Source organism: Melospiza georgiana, chromosome 2 (genome assembly GCF_028018845.1).
Source record: "Melospiza georgiana isolate bMelGeo1 chromosome 2, bMelGeo1.pri, whole genome shotgun sequence".
NCBI classification, from domain to species: Eukaryota; Metazoa; Chordata; class Aves; order Passeriformes; family Passerellidae; genus Melospiza; species Melospiza georgiana.
This window is the reverse complement of record NC_080431.1, coordinates 1,068,501-1,090,097: the sequence shown is the minus strand read 5'-3', so window position 1 is coordinate 1,090,097 and position 21,597 is coordinate 1,068,501. Positions and strand designations below refer to the sequence as shown.

Sequence of the window (21,597 nt, the reverse complement as noted above, 5' to 3'; positions counted from 1 at the left end):
CGTGGTGCCCGAGAGTGGCACTGGGTAGGAGCAGAGGGACCAGGAGTGCCGAGGGACAGGGATCAGGGCTGACCTGCTCCATGCCCAGCTCGCAGCACTCCTCTCTCCCAGCAGGGAGAGCTGCTGAAGCTCCAGAGCCCCTCGGAGACACGGGACCCGCAGCAAGGAGCAGGCACGAGCCTTTAGAGCCCAGCATGGCCACAAAGTGCCTGGAAAATGAATCCCACAATTTCCCATGGCACAGGAGTCAGCTGGGGGCCGCACCGGGCTCCAAACCCACTTGTCTGGAAATGGAGCAGCTCAGGAAATGTCAGGATCAAACCTCCAGTTTCCACACAGCCCCCCTTCCCAAACTGGGATAAACACAGTGCCAAACCACCAGTGCTGGGAGCATGGATAAATCCCATTTCCTCCCTTCCCTGCCTGTACCCGAGGAGCCACTGGCTGTGGGAGAGACACTTCAGCGCTTTAATTAGCAGTACCTTTAATCAAGCCTTTAATAACATCCTCATAGCAGACGTGCTCTCCGGGTGGCCCACAGCCAGCACTCACAATGGCTCTAATTTATACCCAAACCCTCAGAAACAGGTGGCAAGTCTGGAAAATTCCATTTGGAAACAGCAGCAGCAGGGCAGGGCTGTGGGGCAGCAGGAGCATCATCACCTGCAGCCCTTCCCTACCCCTCATCCTCTCGGGAAGGGCAGAGCTGCAATTCCACAGGAGTTCCATTCCCAACATCAATGGCAGCCCAGGCTCTCCAGCGTCCATCTGGGCAGTCAGCTCCATCCTGCTCCTATAAGAGGATCCTGAATATTTTATAAAAATCCACGTTTGACTTCACCACACACTCAGACCAGGGTGGGGAAGGGGAAAATGGTTAAAGAAGGGGGGGGGGGGAAATAAAATCAGTATTTTTGCCAATTGATGAAAAAACCCCTTAAAAGAAAAAATCCCTTAAACTGATGAAACAACAATTGCACTGGTGAAAGCCCAAGCCCAGCAGGCCTGGAAAGGCAGAGGGAGAGCAGCAGAGGAGGAGGCAGCGCAGATGGGAGGAGAGGCTGTGTGCAGCTGCCTCCGTGACTGCCGGCAGCCCGCCCGCCCCATTCATCCTCCTCGGGGCTGGGACATGCCCAGCATGGCAAAGGGGCGGCCGCAGCAGCCAGGGAGAGCCCTCGCACTTTGGACTGCCGGGACTGGGGAGCTGGAAGCACAACCGCAGCCAGGGGATGCTCGGCTCGGCTGCTGCAGCAGCTCTGCAGACGCTGCCGGGTGGGTGCTGAGGCTCCTCCGGCCTGGGAAAATCAGGGCTGATCCCACCAGCCAGCAAAGGAGCCAGCAGCGCCTTCCAATCTAAATCAGACAATCCCTCCTGGATTTTGGAGCCGGGCTGGAGAGGGAGCTTGACCCAGCGCAGCCATGAGCGAGCGGCCAGGAGCGCCCTCAGAGCTGGTGGGTGCTCCCCACCCGTTCCCCGCTCCACAGCAGCTCAATCCAGAGCCCTCCACCAGAGGGAAGCTGGGAATCGGGACACCAGTGTGAGGTGAGAGTCCCAGGGCTACCCACAGCAGCAGCCACGGGAATTGAGGAGGTGAAGGTGGTGTTTGCAGAGGCTCCCAGCCAGGGCAGCAGCTGGAGGTGCTGGCTACAGGGAACAGAAGTTCCCCCAGTGACAAAAACTTCCAGGAACTCATCTCCACAACACAACTGTTCCCATATCCCTAATTCCAGCACTACCTTCCAGTTTCACAACCCATTTATTCATGGTCCTTTTAACAGTGAAGAACTTGACCAAGAGACCGAGGTTTGGGCACACATCGAACCCAGGTAATTCCCCTTCCCTACCGGATGGGGCTTGGAGCAGCCTGGGCTAGGGGAAGGTGTCCCCGCCCTTGGATGCTCTTTAAGGTCCCTTCCACCCACCCAAGCTGTATTGCAGGATGCTCTCTGTCCCTCAGGAAAGCAGAGGGTAACTCACCCGTGTGTCACTCACCTCCCGGCCCCACAGAGCCGGCTGCATCTCCAGCAGGAGGAGGATCCTCCCCAGGGAAGCTGGGCTGGCTGCACCGTGTGCCAGGGAGCCGAGGCGGGGCTGGGGCCGCACAAGGGGAGCGGAGGCAGCGGCTGGATGCACGGAGCAGGAGGGGAGCAGGAAGGCACAGCTCAGCCGGCACGGGCCGGGCTCCGTCCCTGGGGCGCTGCAAACAATGGCAGAGACAGCGCAGCAACAGCAAACACAGCCCTGCAGCACCCCTGCATGCCTTCCTGTGCTACAGAGCCCCCAAAACACAGCCCTGCAGCACCCCTGCATGCCTTCCTGTGCTACAGAGCCCCCCAAAACACAGCCCTGCAGCACCCCTGCACGCCTTGCCTGCCACAGAGCCCCCCAAAACACAGCCCTGCAGCACCCCTGCCACAGAGCCCCCCAAAACACAGCCCTGCAGCACCCCTGCACGCCTTCCTGTGCTACAGAGCCCCCCAAAACACAGCCCTGCAGCACCCCTGCACGCCCTGCCTGCCACAGAGCCCCCCAAAACTCCTCCTGCAGCACCCCTGCCACAGAGCCCCCCAAAACTCCTCCTGCAGCACCCCTGCACGCCTTCCTGTGCTACAGAGCCCCCCAAAACACAGCCCTGCAGCACCCCTGCCACAGAGCCCCCCAAAACACAGCCCTGCAGCACCCCCGCACGCCTTCCCTGCCACAGAGCCCCCCAAAACTCCTCCTGCAGCACCCCCGCACGCCTTGCCTGCCACAGAGCCCCCCAAAACTGCTCCTGCCCCACAAGAGCTCCCCTGAGGAGCTGCTCCTCCTGCCCGCGCTGCGCTGCACATGCTGAGAGAAGAGAGGCAGAGCTTTCCAATGAGACAGGTATTTATTTAGTTCAAGCACTAAGGATTTGTTCTCTTGTCGTTGTTGGTTCATATTATCAAACAGAGCTGAGGTACCAGTGACATTCCAACATGAAGAAAAGCAACCTTTTTTTTTCCCCCCTTACACAATTTCTTCAACTACTTTTACCAAGACAAAACGTGAGGCATGGAATAGCTGCATGATGGACTGTACAACGAGCAAGCCAGAGCAGGGAGGAGAAAAGAAACAGAGCCGAGACCTTCGCTCAGAAAATGGCACAAAAATCAGCATTAAGAACATCTGTTCCCATGGCTCCGCTGGCCACACCCACAGAGTGAAAGAAAACCAAAACCTAAAACCTGACAGACGGATGGTGCAAAAAAACCCAAACCAAACAATGAATCTAAAGGCCATGCTGCTGCTGTGCTCACCTTGGCAGTGTGCTTGCTCTGGAGAGCTGGGGTGAGCCCTGTTAGGCAGCACAGGTACCAGCAAGGACGTGCACTGAACGTACCTGGCCGTGCTCCTGCAGCCCCCTGGCCGTGCTGAACACGGAGCTGTGGCAATGCTGCTCTCCACACCTTTGTTTCCAGCGAGTTCTGCACAAACCTGCTCTCAGGTCTCCCAGGAAAAGCGTCCAGGCTGCTGGTCCATCACAGCCCCAATGGGCTAAGCCAGCTCCTTAAATCCAGGGCTTAAAGCTTGGGACTGTGGGAAGCAGAGGGGGCTATCAGAAGCAAGGAAAAAAAAAAGAATGTGCTCGTGGGCAACAGCCAAATGAGGACCAACAGAAGCTGCACGGAGAACCAAAGGAGAAAAAAGCAAACCAAAGCAAAGGAAGAAGCAGCAGGATGAAGCATTTCAGCACGGTTAAGAACGGTACAACAAAGGAAAAGCAGCCAGGTTTCCTTCCCCCAGAGAGTTTCTTTTAAATAAAGAATGATCCTTTGTCACATATCATTGATGTTTATTTCAAGACATGCCACGTCAAAAAAATTCGCCTTTAATATTGCATTAGAAAAGCACTTTTACATCTCGTTCTGCCTTTAAGTTATTGTTGTGCAGAGTTGCTAGAAACCCAGGGCAGGGCATGAGCCTGGCATTCACCTCAGGAATGAACAACTCCAACTCTTTTATGCCCGCTTCCTGGGGAAAGTGGTGGTGAGGACGATTCCCTTCCTCTCCCCCAGGTGGTTATTTTAGATGGTAGAGAGAGGGGCAGAAGAGAACCAAGGAGGAGCCTGAATATTCCCTTGCAATTGTCCATTTAATCCACAATCGCAACACAGACTCGAGAATTCCTTCCTGCACTGTAACTCGGCCAGAGTCGCCCAGCAAACAATGTATTTACAATTGTGTTTATTAACTTACACAGCAACTTCACAATGACTAGTAAAGATTAAAAGGGTGCACTTCTAGTGTGTTTCATTCCGTGTTTCTCGGGTAGCTACATCTCGCAACATCAGCAAAGCTCTACACAGATTCCTCAGCCAAAGGAAAAACAACAAAATCAGCATTGGAAAGAGTAAAAAAAAAATTAAAGCCGAGAAATAAATACCAAAGAAAATAAAAAGGGTTAATTGTGAGCCTAATTCCATAGAAAACTAAATTACTAACTATTTCACCAAACTATACAGCTCTAGAGAACCCAACTAAACCAACTTGGAAGACTGAACATAATAAAAAAAAGAAAAGAGCTAAAAAATAAAGGCATAAATCTGCATAATCAGGAGTTGGTTTCCATCCTACTCAAGTCCCTCCCTTTCCATCTAAGATGCCTCAACTAGGATTCTGCAGGCTCAAAGTAAACACCCCTTCCCCACGGACCTATGGCCACGCTCTGGAAGAGCGGGTGCCATTCCCCCTCTGCTGGGGCAGCCAGCTGCTCTTCCCTCTTTCTCCCAAATTTCCAAGGTTTCAGTCGGCTCTGGCAGGTTTTAGTGCCAGTCCTGATTTCAATACTTCCCCTAAAAAAGCAAAGAAGCAAAATGCTTTCTCTTCCAAACAGCTGAACTGTTATGTTCCCATCTCTTGGGCAGTAATAATTCACTTCATTGGTGTTCTACTTAAAAAGGACTAAAAAAAAAAAAATGCTCTGAAAACTCATTTTGCACTCGAAACATTATTTCCCTGTTTCCTGCAAGTGTTTTGCTAATGCACATCCACCCTTTCCTTCCCCCCCAAATCCTCCAGAAGCCACTCATCCCAAAGAGCCCGTCCGTATTCCCAGTAATGCTTCCTTGGAAACGTGTCCCCGCTGCCTCGGCGACAATTCCCAGCTCCAGAGCCAGCAGTGTCCAACCCCTGCTAAGGCCAGGCTGGCTCTGGACACCAGGCAGACTTGCAATTAAGAGCTTGGGGTTAATTTGTGTTTAATTATTATAAGCCTTCAACCCTCGGCATCTGCTGCCTCCCCCCGTGATTGCGCCTGCTGTCTACACATTCCCAGTTTCTGAGAGAAATTCCAATGGGTCAGATTTGCAAGCCTTCTTCTGCACATACATCTCATCTAGGTCCAATTCCAAACTTACTCAGTTGCCATCATTTCAAAGTGCAATATCATAACATATTAAAAAAGGAACAAATATTAAGAAATTGTACCTATTTTTTTGTTTGGATTTTCTTCTTCTTCTTTTTTTTTTTTTTTTTTTGCTTTTGTTTTTTTTTAAAGTTATACCTAGAATACGGTGGAATATTTTGGCTTTTTTTTTTTCTTTTCTTATAAATAATGAAGACACTGACATTTTTTTGGTGTGTGTGTGGGGTGTGCTTGTGAAGCTAAAGATCATCTCCACGAGACAGCCAGCGATGATGAACTGCGATACGTTATTACGGAAAGGGGAAGGTTCAAGCCAATATTCACACTGCAGTCAATGAAGAGGACAGGGAGGGAAAGCAGTGATGTTCTGGAGAAAGGTGGAAGCCACATGGTATTAGCAGGAACAGCCTCCTTCACTGACAGGCTGCTCTTGAGGCTTTTCCAGTTTTATGTCAATCACTGGAAGGAGGAAGTTAAGGCAAACAGATCTCCAACTCTGTTTCCCTACCAAGAGCGGGATTTGGAATGGCATTCTCAGTGCTTCCTGCTGAAACACTGGCAAAGACCAGCTCCAAAGCAAAGGTTTCTCACCTGCCCCTCCTGCCCTGGCACTGGCACATGAAACTTGCAGCAGAAACAATGTCAGACCCCAATGTTTGTGTATAACCAGTCTGCTCTCTTGCTGTGGGAATTCAAGATGCATGGATCCACTGAAAGGTCCAATCACTGCTTCTGCAGAACCACAGAATCACTCAGGCTGGAAGAGCCTGCTGACATCTCCAAGTCCACCTGCTCCCCCAGCACTGCCAAGGCCACCAGCATCTCATGTCCCCCAGTGCCACATGCACAGGGCTTCAGATCCCTCTGGGAATGGGGCTCCATGGCTCCCTGGGCACCACTGCACACCGTGCCACCCCAACCTCCTCACCAAACCTCTCTGCTCCCCAGCAGGCAGCACAGCCCTGCCACCAGCCTGCACTCCCCCCTGCAGGGACAGCTGATGTCCCACAAGGTCACTGCAGAGCTGGCTGCTCACAGCCTGCCTGTGACAAGTGACTCCCTCTGCAGCAGGGCTCAATTCCCAGCGGATGCCCTGCAGCTACAGCCTCCCAGAGCCCTCCCCAGGAGGAGCTTTGAATGCTAATCCCCAGCTCAGAGCTGCTCACCACAAGGCTCCAGCCTTGCCCTTATCACAGAACACAGAGGCACGGAGATCACACAGCTGGTGCTTCCAACTGATTTCTTCAGGGGGTTGAAGCTGCTTTTTAAAGAGGTTTGGAGAAAATAAACATGGAAATTGGAACAGAAGACAGGCAATTCATCTCCTGTGTTTGGTCCACTTGGCTGATTTAAAGCTTAAAGTGTGTTTAAGTTGGAGATCTTGACATGAGCCTTGCCAGCTTCGTCTCAGAGCACGAATGGGTCAAGATCCTTGAACCCCCCATGTTTTGCAGAAGTGCCCCTGTTAATCCTAATGCAGCAGCCTGGGAGAGAGGATTCCATCCATCCCTGCCATCTGCAGGCAGCCCAATTCCCAGAGCCCTAAATGCACTCCCATTAGGGACTGCTGATCAAACTCCCTGTCTGTACACTCTACCCCCTCATTAATAAAGATTGTTGCTCATTAACCTTTTGGGGACCTGCATAACAAAATATTTCTGATCACTCAAGTCCTTACCACACAAAGCTTGTGCAGCTGCAATCCCCAGCTTCCCAAACCTCCTTTTCCCCATGAATCAGATGCTCTGATGGAATTTCAATGCTAGGTCCCACAGTTCCTGAGACCTCCTTCAGCCAAGGCACAATTTCTCCTCTATTTACCAGCTCCCCGATCCCCGCTGCAAATAAAACCAGCAATCCTGGTAAAGCTGCTATTCCAAGCACACCCACCTGGCCAGCTTGGTGATTCCAGTGTAGCCATACTGCTTTTCAAGCCTTTTCCACCCCTGCTTTCCCCTGGCTGAGACAGACCCCATCAGTTGAGTCTGAGATGCTGCCTGGGGTCCCAGGCTGCCCTGGGAGTTTATGGGATCCCCATCCTTGGAGATTTCCCAAGTTTCCCTGAATGTGACCTGGAGAAACTGGCTCAGTTTGGGAGTCAGCCTCGCTTTGAGCAGGAGGATCAGAGAAGGGGCCTTCAGAGGTCCCTTCCAGGACAGCTTGGTTTGGATTCGGTCAGTCAGGTCTGCAAGAACCACAGGGGTTTTTGTTCAGACCTCTTGGCAGCTGTTTCCTCCCACCTTTCACACACTCAAACACCAAGCAAAGAATCCTTTTGGATCACCATTCCTCCCTTGCTTCCCTCTCCACCCTCAGCCTTCCAACCCACCCATCCTCCTTGCTCAGCTCGCAGGTTACTTGCCCCCGTTCCCCCTCTCTCTGGGATGTCCAGGAGCTGAGTGAGGGCTGCAGAGGATTCTCCTGGTGCAGGGTAATGCCTGGCACAGGCACAGAAAGGATACTGTCTTCTCTACTTTTGTCTTGTGTGCTTTCCATCCCGGGCAAGGCAGCTGCCACACGTCGGAAAAGCTGCAAAGAACCACAGAGGGAACAGATGAAAACAACGGCTCCCCCCAGCTGAGGCAGCTCAAACAATGATCCAACACATCCCCAGCATTATTTGCACTGCTCAGCCCCAAAATCCCAACACCAAATATCACCTTTCCTCCCAGAAAAGGGCAGAGCACAGCTCTTGTCAGTGGAGATCAGGGAGCTGTGTGCAGCAAACCTCCTGCACCTTCCCTGCAAACAAGATGGGAGGGATCCAGCATTTCACCCCACACCTGCCATGCAGCCATGCATGTCCACAGACCCAACAGCCTCCCCAGGGCAGGTGGGAATTAGATTTCCACACTTCCCCAGAGGATTTCACAGGAGCATGGACAAGCTGATGAAGGCAAACACACCATCCAGGAGGCTGTCACCACATCAGCCCTGCTGACACACATGGAAGAGTGTCTAAAATGGGATGTATGGAAAGGATTTCTCCCAAGCCTCACCTATCTGTGGCTCACGTTCCTATGGAACAGAAAAAGGAACGCAGCCAAACCTAATCCTCATCATTTGGTGCCCACTCCATGGATTTCCTATGCCCACATTCAGGGCAAAAAGCACAGAACAAAGGCATCCAAAGCCTCTCACTTGGACACCACCTCCAGTTTCCCAGCAAGGTCTGAGTTCCAATCTCTCCTCAAGGTTTTATTCCACTTGAAGGAGGCGAAATGGAACAGGACCAATTCCCTCTCCTGCATTTCCTACCTCTGCCCCTGAGGTTCAGGCTGGTAATTGCCACCACACAGCTTCTCCTGGGCCCTCTGGGTGAGGACCCTGTGGACAATGCAGGAGAAGTGCCCTGGGTCCAGCTGCCTGTCCCCCTGCCCAGGATACTGTCCCTCCATCACGTGTTCCCTGTGCATCCCTGGATCCTGCGGCTCTGACGTCAGGCCTGGCGTGTTCCTCTGCTGTCCTGCCTCTCCTCAAATGACACAAAGCTAAACCACTTATTCCCAGTGACCCACTTTGCACAGAAAACCCAGCCAGGGCACTGCCAGCCTGTTTACATCAGGGCTGTGGGTACCCGAGCAGCCCTGGGGGTCCCTGCCCGAGGGCTTTCCCCATTTGGGCTCTCCCAGTGTCCCAGTGATGCTCCCACCCTCCTGAGGTCACTCTGTTGGCTTTACAGCCCCTTCCAAGCTCACCACAAGCAAGCCCCCAGGTCTGTCTGGGATCCTTCTTGGCAGCAATCTGGCACACACTGCAATCTGAGCCAAGGATGGGTCTGAGAAGTCGGGACTCTATGTAATTCCCTCATTTCAGCCAACAGTTCCGAAGTAAAAAAGCCCAGTACGCCTCCCTCTGTATTTCTGTGGACCTCTGCCATTAACCTGGACCTTCCAGCCTCCCTGGAAACCTCAGGGAAATCCTCACAGGCCAACCAGGAAGCAACAAAACTCCAGATGTTAAACTCTACCTAAAGCAACAGCAGGAATGCCCACATGCAGGAAGGGTGAGGAGTCTTTAAAAAATCCTCAGCTGATGGAACCGACTGGAATTCCTGCATTTAAACAACAGTGCTGACAGAAAGGCTATTTAAAATGCAGTAATCCTTTCTTTACATTAAGACCAGGAATAAAATGATGCTTTTAGCAGCATTTCTCCCCTAAATTATCAGACTAAAAATAGGAATTTGGCAACTAAGAAAAATCAACTTTATTTCTTATTAACCTTCTGCTTATCAGCCCCAGCATATGTGAATAAATCCAATTAGGGAAACTTCCTGATGGTTGGAAAGCAGCCTTCCCACAGGGCCCTCTGAGCTTCCTGGTACTGTCAGCCCCGAGCCAGTGTGTGTCTGTACACACATGTACATGTTTCAATGTTTGTGTGGGTATAAAAACACAAGTATTGATGAGCATCCAGGACTTTTTTTCCAAGGCAGGAGTTAAATGCAGCAGCTGAAAGACTAAAAGCCACACAAACTCTCTTTCAGCGCTCAACTCTGCAATCTGCTTGCTGATATAAACTCTGGAAAGAAGCCTCATCTCTCACCATCAGTTTCAAGTCATTTGCCAAACTGTGCCTTGCCTGCTACTCCAGCCAATAAATCCCAACAGATCAGGGTCACAAAGGACTGCAGGCACAAACCAGTTTTCAGCAATATGGAAAGGACAGGAGGATCGCTGTCCAGATGGAAAAGCTGGGCAAGAACCCTGCTCCCCAACGCAAGGCAAACAAAAATCTCTCCCTAATTCTCATTCTCTGCAACTCTGAGGGTAATTCCTGCCCATCAGATGGGTAAGAATCAGAAGACAGGAGAAAGGCCAGCTCTGTGAGAACAGGGTCACAGAGGGGCTGTGCTCAGAGAGCTGCTGCCGTGAGAAAGTTCTTCTGCCAAGGCCCACATTCATCCCTGGCTCTTGCAGGGCCAGCGTGGAGCGTGCCAGGTACTGCTGGAGGCAGCAATTCCAGGGCCCTCCCTCCCCTCTCTTTCTACAAGACAGCAAAATGAACCCTGACATATTCTGGGCATGAAATCCAGGGACTAACAATAAGATTCCCTGAACTACAGAGCGCCGAGACAGAGCAGAATCGCAAAGTCTCTGAAAGCTCAGTCAGGGCTGACAGAATGAACCACAGACTACAGCTCTCTGCATTAAAAGGAGCAACTTATCTGCTTCTCTTCCCAGCTTAAGGCTCCCCTGGCAATCAGGCTTTGCAGGATCCCAAAGCCAGTCTTTTCCCCTCTGCTGCACTGCTTTAACCCTACAATAACACCACCAATGCTTTTATTCCCTAATATGCACTCATTTTTCCTTCAGCACCCCCTGCCCAAAGGTGAGGAGGAACAGTAAGTGTGAACAGCTTTGAGGACTGCAAACAGCTCTGCAGTCACAGGTGCAACAGCAGGCAGCAGTGAGGTGCCATCCTCAGAGCTCTCCCCTTTCCCGACTCAGGGAATGGCAGGAAAAGCCTGGCAGCAGCACCATCCCCTCTGCCTCTGCTGGGAGAAGATGCTGGCACTGGAATAGCTCCAGAAAACCCTGGCACTGGAATAGCTGCTGCTGGAAGTACAGAGCATCTCACCTAGCACAAAGGCAGGCCCTGTGCATCTGCAGCACAGCTGCAGGGAGCTGCAGGCAGTGCCCTTCCCTCTTATCTCTTCCAGAAAAGCACGAACCAGAAGCTAAAAGCAGCACCAAAGGACAAAAGGCCCCTGCATTCCCACTGTGGAGTCACAGCCATTCCCTCCCCGAGCAGGACAAGAAATTCAGCTGTTTCTGGATGAAAATTCTGTGTGAAGATGAACTGAGACCGTGATTGTTCTGCAGGATCAGAATATATTGTGGAGAGAAGTTATCAGTTATGGGAAGGTCAAATTTGCATTCAGCTTATTAAGGATCTCACATAGGTTATGGGAAGGGGACCCATTCTGCACTTGTACTTTCCCATTTCACTGGGAGAGAATTTATTGCTAAGTTCCGAAATAAATTCACACCATTTAGCAGAGAAGCTGCAAGGAAACAGGGAGCTGTCTAAGTGGTGGTATTGAAGGTCTTATCCTTTGATAACTGCTTAAACAACTGCTTATTAAACTAATAAAAAATGAGTTACAAATACTCTAGAATATAGAGCAGTTTTGAAATCCTTGAGAATCCCAGTCCATACCTGCAACACACGGATCAACACTCGTAAGAAAAATCCATTTTTAATTCTTTTTGAATATCTACTCATGTGTGTGCACACTATCACATCCCCAGGGTTCCAGCTGGCCCTGAAAGCCACAACTCCCTCACAGGCTCAGCTACAGAACCTGTGGAAATGTGGCAGGGCACAGAAACTCCCTGAAGGAAAGAGGGAGGGTAGAGCTCCTTCATCATCATCATCATCACTCCTCTCAGTGAGGCAACTGCTCTCAGGACACACCCCCAGGCCTAAGCACTCATTAAGGATTGCAGCACAGGATCCAAACCCTAATTATCTGTTGTGGCAGGATAATTGGGGGACCCTGGAAGCCAACACATCCATGGTGGGTGATGCAGTGAAACAGCTCTGAGTTAACACTGCTATAATTATCCCATTAGACAGGGAATCATTTTGCTACTTAGAGGCAAAGTCAAGGGACATTTTAATAACAGACTCTTTAGTCCTGTCTAGAACATGAAGCAGTTTATAATCCCATTTTATTACTCCTGGTACCCTTCTGCACAGAAACCATTTGTGTAACTACATATACAAGATATATGTGGAATGTGACCCATACACACAGAATCCCTGATGGTTTGGGTGGAAAGGGACCTAAAGATCACCCAGTGCCACCCCTGCCATGGCAGGGACACTTCCCACTGTCCCAGGCTGCTCCAAGCCCTGTCCAGCCTGGCCTTGGGCACTGCCAGGGATCCAGGGGCAGCCACAGCTTCTGTGTGCCAGGGCCTGCCCACCCTCACAGGGAGGAGTTCCTTTCCAATACCAAATCTAAACCTACTCTGTCAATTTGAAATAAACATAAACCCTCGTTTTTCTGCACTCCCATCAGTTCAAAAGACCTTTCACTGCTTTCCCCAATTCAAAAGCAATTCATCATCTTCTGGAAATAAATAGCTCTGGCTGTCCAGAAACATTTGCTGGCACTTGCAGTGCCTTCCAGTAGAGTGGGAACAGCAGTTGCTCTGTCTCCCTGGGCACTGGGAGCATTTTAAGCCATCATGCTCCTCCTTCCCTGGTTTGTTTCATTCACTGAAACACAACACAAACAGTCCTCAGACCTGTGCTTCCCCAGCTTTGTGTCTCACTCTCAGTCCAAACAGCAAATCTGGATTATCCAAAGCCCAGCAAGGTGTGATTCTGTACTCACAAAGCTTCTTCCATAACTCCCCTGTTATTTAAGGGGAAGGAAGTCCCAAATCATGTGAAGCAAGGCCAGAGGTCCTTCAGAACCTCAGCCAACAATTGAGCTCTGAGGTGTTGCTTGCTGTGTGTGGGCAACAATTCCCACTGCCCCCTGTGCCAAGGCTTCCCAAGATCCAGGGAAGTGCTGCTCCCACAACGAGGGTGTGCTACCTGCAGCCACTCACCTGTTTTACATTGTATCCTGCTTTTGCACTAGTTTCAATGAACATTACATTCAACTCTTTGGCTTTCCTTTCTCCTTCCTCAATGGACACTTGTCTGGGGAAGAAAACACAGAGTTAGGGGAATAAAACCTCATAAACCCCAAACCTGGACAAATGCCTCAATAATTAAGATTTATTACACTTTAAAAAAACCTTTAAGTGCTTTATCTGAAAGCACCTAAAGGGTTTGTTTTTTTTTTGCCTGCATGGAATGCACAGCTGCTGACAGGTACCACCACTTCACTTCCATGGCACACCCAAGCAGAACTCAGCATTCCAGCAGAAAAGCCAAGTGCTCACCCACAACTCCCTGCCCAGAAAGCTCTGCTTTTATGTCTGAACAATTAGCAATCACAGTCCCAAAATAATAATCAAAACCAAAGTATTTCCACAAAAGTCCAAGTGTAACCACCTCATTTGGGAGGCATTTTGTCCTGTTCTTCCCTGGATATGTGTTCCACCCATTAAGCAGAACATTATTAAGAACAAGTATTTGTAACCAGTTTATTCATTCACTGGTGTGGGCTCTAGTTACCAATCCCTTCTCCCCTGACATCTGTACAAGCTGGTGATGGTTTTTCAGCCCTGTGATGGAAATTTGGCTTAGTCAAAAGAAAGAGGATTTAAAATTGAGATTTCTCTAGTCACAGCCATCTCCAGAAAAAACAAATACATTACAACACACTCCTTAAAACAGGAGCAAACAGCAGAGTAAGAAAAGCAGGATTTGAAAGCTGGGTGATTGGCCCATACCTCTTATCTGCTAGATCTGTTTTATTCCCCACCAGCATGATGATGACATCGCTGCCCCGTTCCGTTCTCACGTCGTCGATCCACTTTGTGGTTTGCTGGAAGGAGTTTACATCTATCAGAGAACAGTGGAGAGGGTTAGCACTGCAGCTGTCCCTCACAGCTCACCAGGACACACATCTGCACTTGGAAAGAAAAGCTTCAATTTCTGTGCAGTCACGGAGGAGGGTGATGGAGAATCAGCGAGTGGAACCCTGAGTCTCCCCACTAAAGGACACAGAGCTCTGGCATTGGTTTCAGATGGAAAAGTGCCTCTTGACAGGTGTGCTCAAAGCCCCAGAGGGAGCTGAGTCCATCTATAATTTGGTTTTGACAGCACCTAAAATGAAAAGTCTTATCACTGTGTTTCAGTTCATTTTTACATGAAGTATTCTCTGTTGGGAGCTGGGATTAGTTTTTGCACTCTGCTACTCATAGCTGGTGCACCTACAGAGGTTCCTACAGTTCCCCTGCTTTCCAAAAATCCTCAATTCCAGCCTTGCATCTTGTACACTTGAATAAATTTTTATTTTCCTTAGGGAATCCCAGGGTTATATAACACAGCAGCAACTCCCGTGCACTGAACGCTTGCCTTCAAAACAAAAACTCCTCAATCTTTGCATAAAACCAAAAGCAGAAATTTAACCTCTTCACAGGCACGTCATGTACAACCCTTAAAGCTGCAAGGTAAGAATTCCAGACTCTGTGGTGCTTGAATGGCTGCATCCCACAGGGAAAAGGGAGTTGGAGGGAAGCTGCCACAGAGCTCAGCATTCGCCAGTTAGTGACACAAAGAGCATGTGAGCAGCCAAAGTAGTTTCAGTGCTTAGGAAAGGGGGGGGGCTCTGCAGCAGTTCTTGAAAAGTATTGATTTTTTTTTAATGGCTTCTACTGCAAAGTAATATATTGCATGCTAGACAGCCAAGACTTGATCACTTGCCAGTGTCTTAATTCCCTTTACTGCAATATTGAATTTGCTGGGTCAGGAAAAAATTCAGAGTTCACAGCTAACCTGTAATTTTAGCTCAAAGGAAAGTGCCATTTTTAACAATTAGACCTTTTCTAGGTAAAGCCCCTATTCCTGGCTGTAATCTTCTAGTATTTATAAATCAAAGGACAAGAACTTATGCATTTGTGCAGAATTAGGCCATTGTTCTCAGTCAATTCTGGTTTAAAACTGATACTGTCTGAAGGTTTAGCTCCCCTACAACAGAATTTCTGCTCTTTGTCAGTGAGGAACTGGTAAGTTAAGGGGTGTCTGGACTGAGGGGAGGGACAGAAGGAGCAGGGCTGAAGAAGCACTACTATTTTAGTTGACAAAAATGTACATACCTTAGTAAGGAATGAAAGATCAATTGTTAAAGGGTAAGAGCTTAGTAGTAAGTTTTGCATCTTGCAGCATGTGAGAGTGGCTGATTCCAAGGAAAATGTGATGTTAATGCCTTCTCCCCGCCAGCCCGTGCCCAGAGTTCGTTTGAGGGGGAGGGTGAATGAGGTGGAGCAAGCTACAGAAGTCTCCAGTTTGAGAATTCAGATACCCATGGACACAAAGACCAAAAGGCACAGGTGATGTTATGACCAAAGGCAGATGGAGGAGTGCAATGAGAGCAGGCAGGACTGGGGGACTGAAGAAAATGGGGTGGGGAAGGGTTAAAATGGCCTCTGTGAGACACTTCATACATTGCAACAGCAGCAACCACGGGGCTTGTGTGAAACAAGCAGAGAAACCACGGTTTGTCATGCCAGCACGAAGCCCAAGCAGATGACGTGAGAGGACATGCAAAGCTAAGCTAGAGGATGAAAAGGGCAGAGTATTAGAAATGCAGAATTCCCCCCACTCACTTGTGATATCATAAACAACAACTGCAACAGTGGAGTCACGAATGTAGCTAGGAATCAAGCTCCTGAACCGCTCTTGACCTGCTGTGTCCCATAATTGCAACCGTACCTAACAAAATCAGTCAAACAAGCAAGAGAAATGAGACAAAGGTCAAAGGCAGTGCAAATACCTACTTGTGATATCGTACACTACTACAGCAGCAGCAGAGTCACGGATGTAACTGGGAATGAGGCTACGGAAACGTTCCTGACCCGCAGTATCCCACAGCTGCAACCTGATCTGTGGGCGGGAGAAAATTAAAAAAGCCAAACTGCCACTAAAAGTAAAAGAGTCAAGAAATGTTGCACTTTTTTTTTTTTTTTCTTCCAAAAAATATCTAAATAAAAAGGAGAAACTCATGCAGGAGCTGCCTGGGGACTGGGAGCAGCAGGACACTGTCTCCCTACAGCAATCTCTCCCAAGGGGTAAGAGCAGCCAAACTGGGGGGTGCAGCTTCCCAAAAAACGCTTCCCTTCCAAAATGGGGGAGTGGAATGGCTCAGCTTCCAAACAGAGCGCCAACAAGCAAGCTACAGCTGAAGTGGTGGAATCACCATCCCTAGAAGTGCTCAGAAGGGTGTGGATGTGGCACTTGGGGACGTGGGTTAGTGGTGGCCTTAGCAGTGCTGGGGATGCCGGGACTTGATCTCGGAGGACTTTCCCAGCCTCAGTGCTTCTGTGAAATGTTCACCTGCCCTTCTCCCTACAGGAGAAATTCATGCTCTGCTCTCCTTGCTCAGGACTCACACAGGCAACCTCCAGCAGCATGAAGGACGGTTGCTGGTGGAAAAGCTCCTCATGTCTGGTTTTTGGGGATAAAATGCTTGTTGTAACTCTAAACTGCAAAATAACACTCACAGACAGGCTCAATGGCTCTTACCAGCAAGGCTCTGGAAGAAAAGGCAAGGCACACTACAAGCAAGGTGTATGGCAAGGTGTGCAAGAGCCAGTTGGGCCAAGGAAAGCACATCTCATCCCTCAAGCCCTCTCCATGCAATTCCATTTACTGGGGGTTTATCCAATCCCATTTATTGGGTGTTCATCACAAGCTTCTGCAGCACTGCAGTTTTGTTTCTGCAAATAGCTCAACTGAGGCTGAATTTCTTAATTAAGAATCTGAGCTCATTTTAAACCACAGCTTTGTTTGCACAGAGGAGTGATTTCACTTGATGAGTTAAAACTGCACCAAGCAAGGAAACAAGTCTCATTAGTGCACTCATCAGAAGCCACCTTCTTTTTAAACAAGGAGTATTAAGAGTGTGGAACCAGCTATTAACTGGCCACATTTGACAATCTGCATTTTACCTTTCTGTCTTGTGGCATCAAAAGCTGAAGGGGTTAAGCATGGTTCCCCTTTCTCCAGACTCCCACCATCATTCACCCCTCAAATTATCTCTTTCTTCACAGAGGATGACACCACATTTCCCATCCCCACTGCTGTGTCTCCACAGCACTTGTCAGCCTGGAAGCAGCTGGGAGATGAAGGCTCAGCCTGTGCTTCCCAGTGATCTCACAAGTGTGGGCTGCACAAAACCAGATGCTGGTCCTCATTTCTACTGTTCATAGAGAAAAGCAACAAAATCTTACTCACTGTTCGATCCTCCAAGTACATGGTTTTCGATAAGAAGTCAATGCCAATTGTTGCCTGGAAAGAGATGACAAAACCAAGAGCTTGTAAAAAAATGTCAGAACACCTGCAGTGATTTTCAGGAGAGCAGCAGAAGCTGCAAGAAAACAGGTTTGGTTTCTTGTTTTTAAGATATAGCTTAATTCAATAAGCAATTTGTTTAATATATTCACCACCAGAACAATTCCTTAAAGCACAAAAGGTTTTAAGCTTGACTTGGGGCATATTGACAGTTTAATCACACATTTATTTGGGTAGCAGCAGGGATTTCAATGCATGTGACAAACTGGTGTCCCCCAGCTAAACCAAGATTGGTGGGCACACTGCCTTCTACCCAAGTGCCACGTATTTCCATGGATCTTCACTCTTCCAAGCAGATCAAGGCAGACACCTACATGATCCCTAACTAAAGCTTGGTTCATCGTAAAGCAGCAAAGCTGCACCCAAACTTCCCAACACCAGTGGAGAACATCTAAATGGCAGTGGGAGCCATTCCCAGTGTCCTGTCCCTCCATCCCTTGTCCCCAGTCCCTCTCCAGCTCTCCTCGAGCCCCTTCAGGCCCTGAGCTCTCCCTGGAGCCTTCTCCTCTCCCAGCCTGTCCTACCACAACAGGGAAGCAGCATTATCAAGGAGTTGATCCTAGCATGCCCAATACACCAGACTTTTACTAAAAGAGATGTGGGGCCAGCACAAAGGAAACCATTCCCAGCACGTCCATGGAGGAGGGGAATGACTCCTGGTAAAAGAAACCCCTCCAATCACATGGTTTTATTCCAGGTGTCTGGGTTTCTGGCACAGCACAGCAAGTTCTTACTGACAAGACAGAGGGACACAGCTGAAGTGCTCTCATCCAGCAGCGAGCAGAAGGAATCCAATGCACAGCACGGATTTTTCTAAATGGCAGCTTTCTATTTTTAACAGCTGAACATAAAGAGCCCATGTTCAAATGATAGGTTTCAGAAAAACAGGCATTCAAAATGTGCCAGAAACATCCAGAACAAGCAGATCATCCCTGAACTCACCTCCTGCTCCAGCTACCCATGATCAGGTGCATTAATACTGAGGTCTCAGGGTCTCTAGCCAATCCCAGGAATACAAAAATGTCTGGTTTGGGTTGACACCAACAGGCAGTGTGATTTTGGCCAAATTCCTGGAGCTTTTGTGACTGGTTCCTTCTTCCAGCCACAGCACCCACTAGGAGGTATGGCCCCACCTCAGGCACAACTCCAGGAAAACCTAGGGGTTTGGATGAATGGCTCTGACCCAAGTCCATAACACCCACTCTGGGCAGGCAGCACTGATGCCTAAATCCAAGTTGTCTTGGAAGCCCTTAGGATTTCTCACTGTTGTAAATGCCACTCACTGGTTTTACAATCACTTCATGTATTACATCAGACCACCTTTCCATGGTGGCACCCTAAAGCACACAGGGTGAAACCCCCTCAAGAAGAACTGGGACACAAACTCAGTAAGGAAAAGGAGCTCTCCTAAAACAAAAATACTGGGGAAGGGATGAAATCCCAGCTTAAATAAAAGAACTGCCTTCAATGTCCATGTAATTACAGTGGGAGGAACATGGGAGGAAGCAGTGATGTGTGCTCCAGCCCTCCCACACTATGGAAACGTGGCTCTTCCCACAGCTCAGGGACAACTCCCCACCCCATTTTTCCTAGCAGCAGCAAGGAGGAATAACTGAAGGAGGCAGCAGGGGAATCTCTCAGTTCAATGAGATCCTTGGCTAGACACTGAGGAACAGGAGAATCACGTTTTCCTTTTTTTTTTTTTCCTGTTACCTCCTCCTCCCAACCCCCTAAAAAACCTTCCCAGGCACCAGGGAACAGATGTTTCTCAGTTTCGTGTATCCAGAACATCACCAACTGCAACCAAGTCATGAAACATGTTCTGCTTGGAGGAGACACTTCAGGAAACAAATACTTTTGTATCTCACCACATTTTCAGCTCATGCTGAATTCTGGGAGTGGGCAACGCTGACTGTTCTCCTGGGCTGCACTGTGCTCATTTGTAAAATTGTTTTCTAAGCATCTTAATTTTTTAAAAAATATACTGTTTTCTAGCTTGTGTCAACTTGTTTAAAAGACCTGGGTACCTGTTATGTTATTCACACACAGGGATTAGATTTGTGATTGTCTGATAGAAAATGGTGGGGAGAAAAAACAAACCCTGGCAGATTTAACAACTGCTGTTCCCTGGATGTGCCTTGGATATTCCTTTAGAACATTCCACAGCTCATCCTGTAAACTCCTGGAGCAGAATCCAACCCAGAAGTGTCACTCTAGCTGGTGATTGAAATTAAGAATTTACAGTTGGCAATTCCATGGTCGGTGCCCCAACTTGTCTGGAATGACTTTTCCTGCAATGGAAGACACGGCAGCAGAGGAGTCTTATACATGACAAAAATATGGATTCACTTACCTGGTAGGTGTTGTCAAAGCTGTCATACATGAACCTGGTGATCAAGGAAGTCTTCCCCACTAAAAGAAGAGAAAAAACCATGGATTCAAAGACCAATTTCAGAGCAAGGTTTAAGCAAGTGATTTAAAAATGGTTTACTGTGTCCAACAGATGCATTGTGTGCACTTAAACTTCCTGCAAGAACAAGAGCAGTTATTGACTTTACAACTGTAAAGTCACTTTTCTTTCCCCCTGTATCATTCCCAACCATCAGATTTGCTCTTAAATATTTGTGATTTGAGATGAAAACTAGTTTCAGTGCTCTGTGTAATTTTGGTTGCACTGAATGACCTTAACAGCCCCCGTGACAAATTATGAGCAACAAAAAGCTCTTCTCACTCATAAAACATGGGATTTACTCCCTTTCAGACCCCATCATCCTCACAACACTTATTTTCTACTCCTCTAAGACAAACACCACAGCCTAACTCATACTTTAAAGGCTTTTTCCTCCTCCTGCATCTTCACCTGGAGGGATCAGCAAGATCCCCAGGAACTGGAACATCCCCAGCTGCCTCATTATAATGTGCAGAAATCCTCTTAATTGTAGGCCAGTTATTCAGGAAGCAACTCAGGGGTGCATCCCAGAGTTTTTCCCACCCTCCTTGCAGCTGGAATTTGCCATCTCCCATAGGCAGAGGAGAGGAGCTGTGTGCCTTGAGTTGGACACAAACACTGCATGTGCAAATAAAAGATAAAAAGGAGTGCTCAAGGCAGAGCTCTCCAAGCAATATCCCAAGGATTTCAGTTCTTTGCCAGGGTGGACATCCAGTGAACACGGGGATTGAAGGCAAGATTAAGGTCCCTTCCAACCCAAACCATTCTGTGATTTCTGGGTGAGTTTTGGAGGGTTTTGTTTGTTTGTTTTAGATATTACCATAGGTATGTCACCAAAATCTCCAGCACCCAAATTAAGCAGCATTTTCATTTTCAGTTAACTCTGAAAAAGGGCTAAACAAACAGGAACCCAGCAGACAGTCTCAGAGAGATGAGATTCTCCCAAGCCAAAATCTGAATTCCCACATGAATTTCTAACATATTCTGCTCTGGAGGCACAATCCTGTTTCCCAGCAAGTTAAAAAGCTCCTTCACAAAGGCAGAGCAAACACTCCCTGCACTGAGTAGGTTTTCAGAAGCAGCACATCCCAGATGGGAACGATTCCTGAATCCCTCACTCAGATTTGTCCCATGGATGTGCTGTGAGGGAGGAGGGATTCATTCCAGGCCCTCAGGAGACACAGGCAAGCAAAGGCAATCCCCTCCTGCTGCAGCACAGGCCGAATCCCAGGAATTGATCTGCAGCATCACAAACAAGCTGCTGGTTTTCCTCACGTGGCCACTGATGCAAAGAGCCACATTTAACCCCTCACAGGCCCAGTCTCACCCAGGAAATTAGCTCTGCTAACTCACAACCCCTGAAGGACAATCAAGTGTTCCAGAAAATTCTTCCCTTCTGAGTGACATATCTTGGAGGGGATCTGTCCACAAATCATGAAATATAAAAACATTCTGTTTATTCCTGGAGCCTCCCTACACTATCTTCACTCATTTCACAAAAAGAGGGGAGAAATAATGTACTGCTTGGCTTGTTTATATTTCAGTATCTGCTTCAACCAACATTTGGAGAGAGCATCCTAATGGACTGAGTTCCAAGACATCTCTTCTCTGAACAGACCCAGGTTTATGTTGACAGGCAGCAGATCAAGATGGCATTAACACCAACTGCTCACAGTTTTAATTCCATGAACACTGAGGCATTGCCATTCCTCCTTTTAAAAAACCCACAGTGACTCCTTTTAGAAATGCGGGCAGGAATGAAAGCCCACAGTT

The 21,597-nt window shown here is 48.6% G+C and overlaps 1 protein-coding gene across 2 annotated transcripts in view; it reads right to left on the bottom strand.

Moving 5' to 3' along the window:
- Positions 1 to 2,854: 2,854 nt before the first annotated feature.
- RAB6A (RAB6A, member RAS oncogene family) overlaps positions 2,855 to 21,597 on the bottom strand; it is a 44,351-nt gene continuing 25,608 nt past the window's right edge. Inside the window, exons 2-8 of one of the 2 annotated variants that reach the window (XM_058045034.1) lie at positions 19,729 to 19,787; positions 17,259 to 17,312; positions 15,803 to 15,908; positions 13,754 to 13,865; positions 12,962 to 13,055; positions 7,853 to 7,919; positions 2,855 to 5,849 (exon numbers count right to left, since the gene is read on the bottom strand). In XM_058045034.1, coding sequence (XP_057901017.1) covers positions 5,785 to 5,849; positions 7,853 to 7,919; positions 12,962 to 13,055; positions 13,754 to 13,865; positions 15,803 to 15,908; positions 17,259 to 17,312; positions 19,729 to 19,787 — 557 coding nt within the window. In that variant the 3' untranslated portion in view covers positions 2,855 to 5,784. Of the gene's footprint in view, positions 5,850 to 7,852; positions 7,920 to 12,961; positions 13,056 to 13,753; positions 13,866 to 15,631; positions 15,738 to 15,802; positions 15,909 to 17,258; positions 17,313 to 19,728; positions 19,788 to 21,597 lie in introns of both variants that reach the window. The other variant, XM_058045033.1, reaches the window with a different exon arrangement.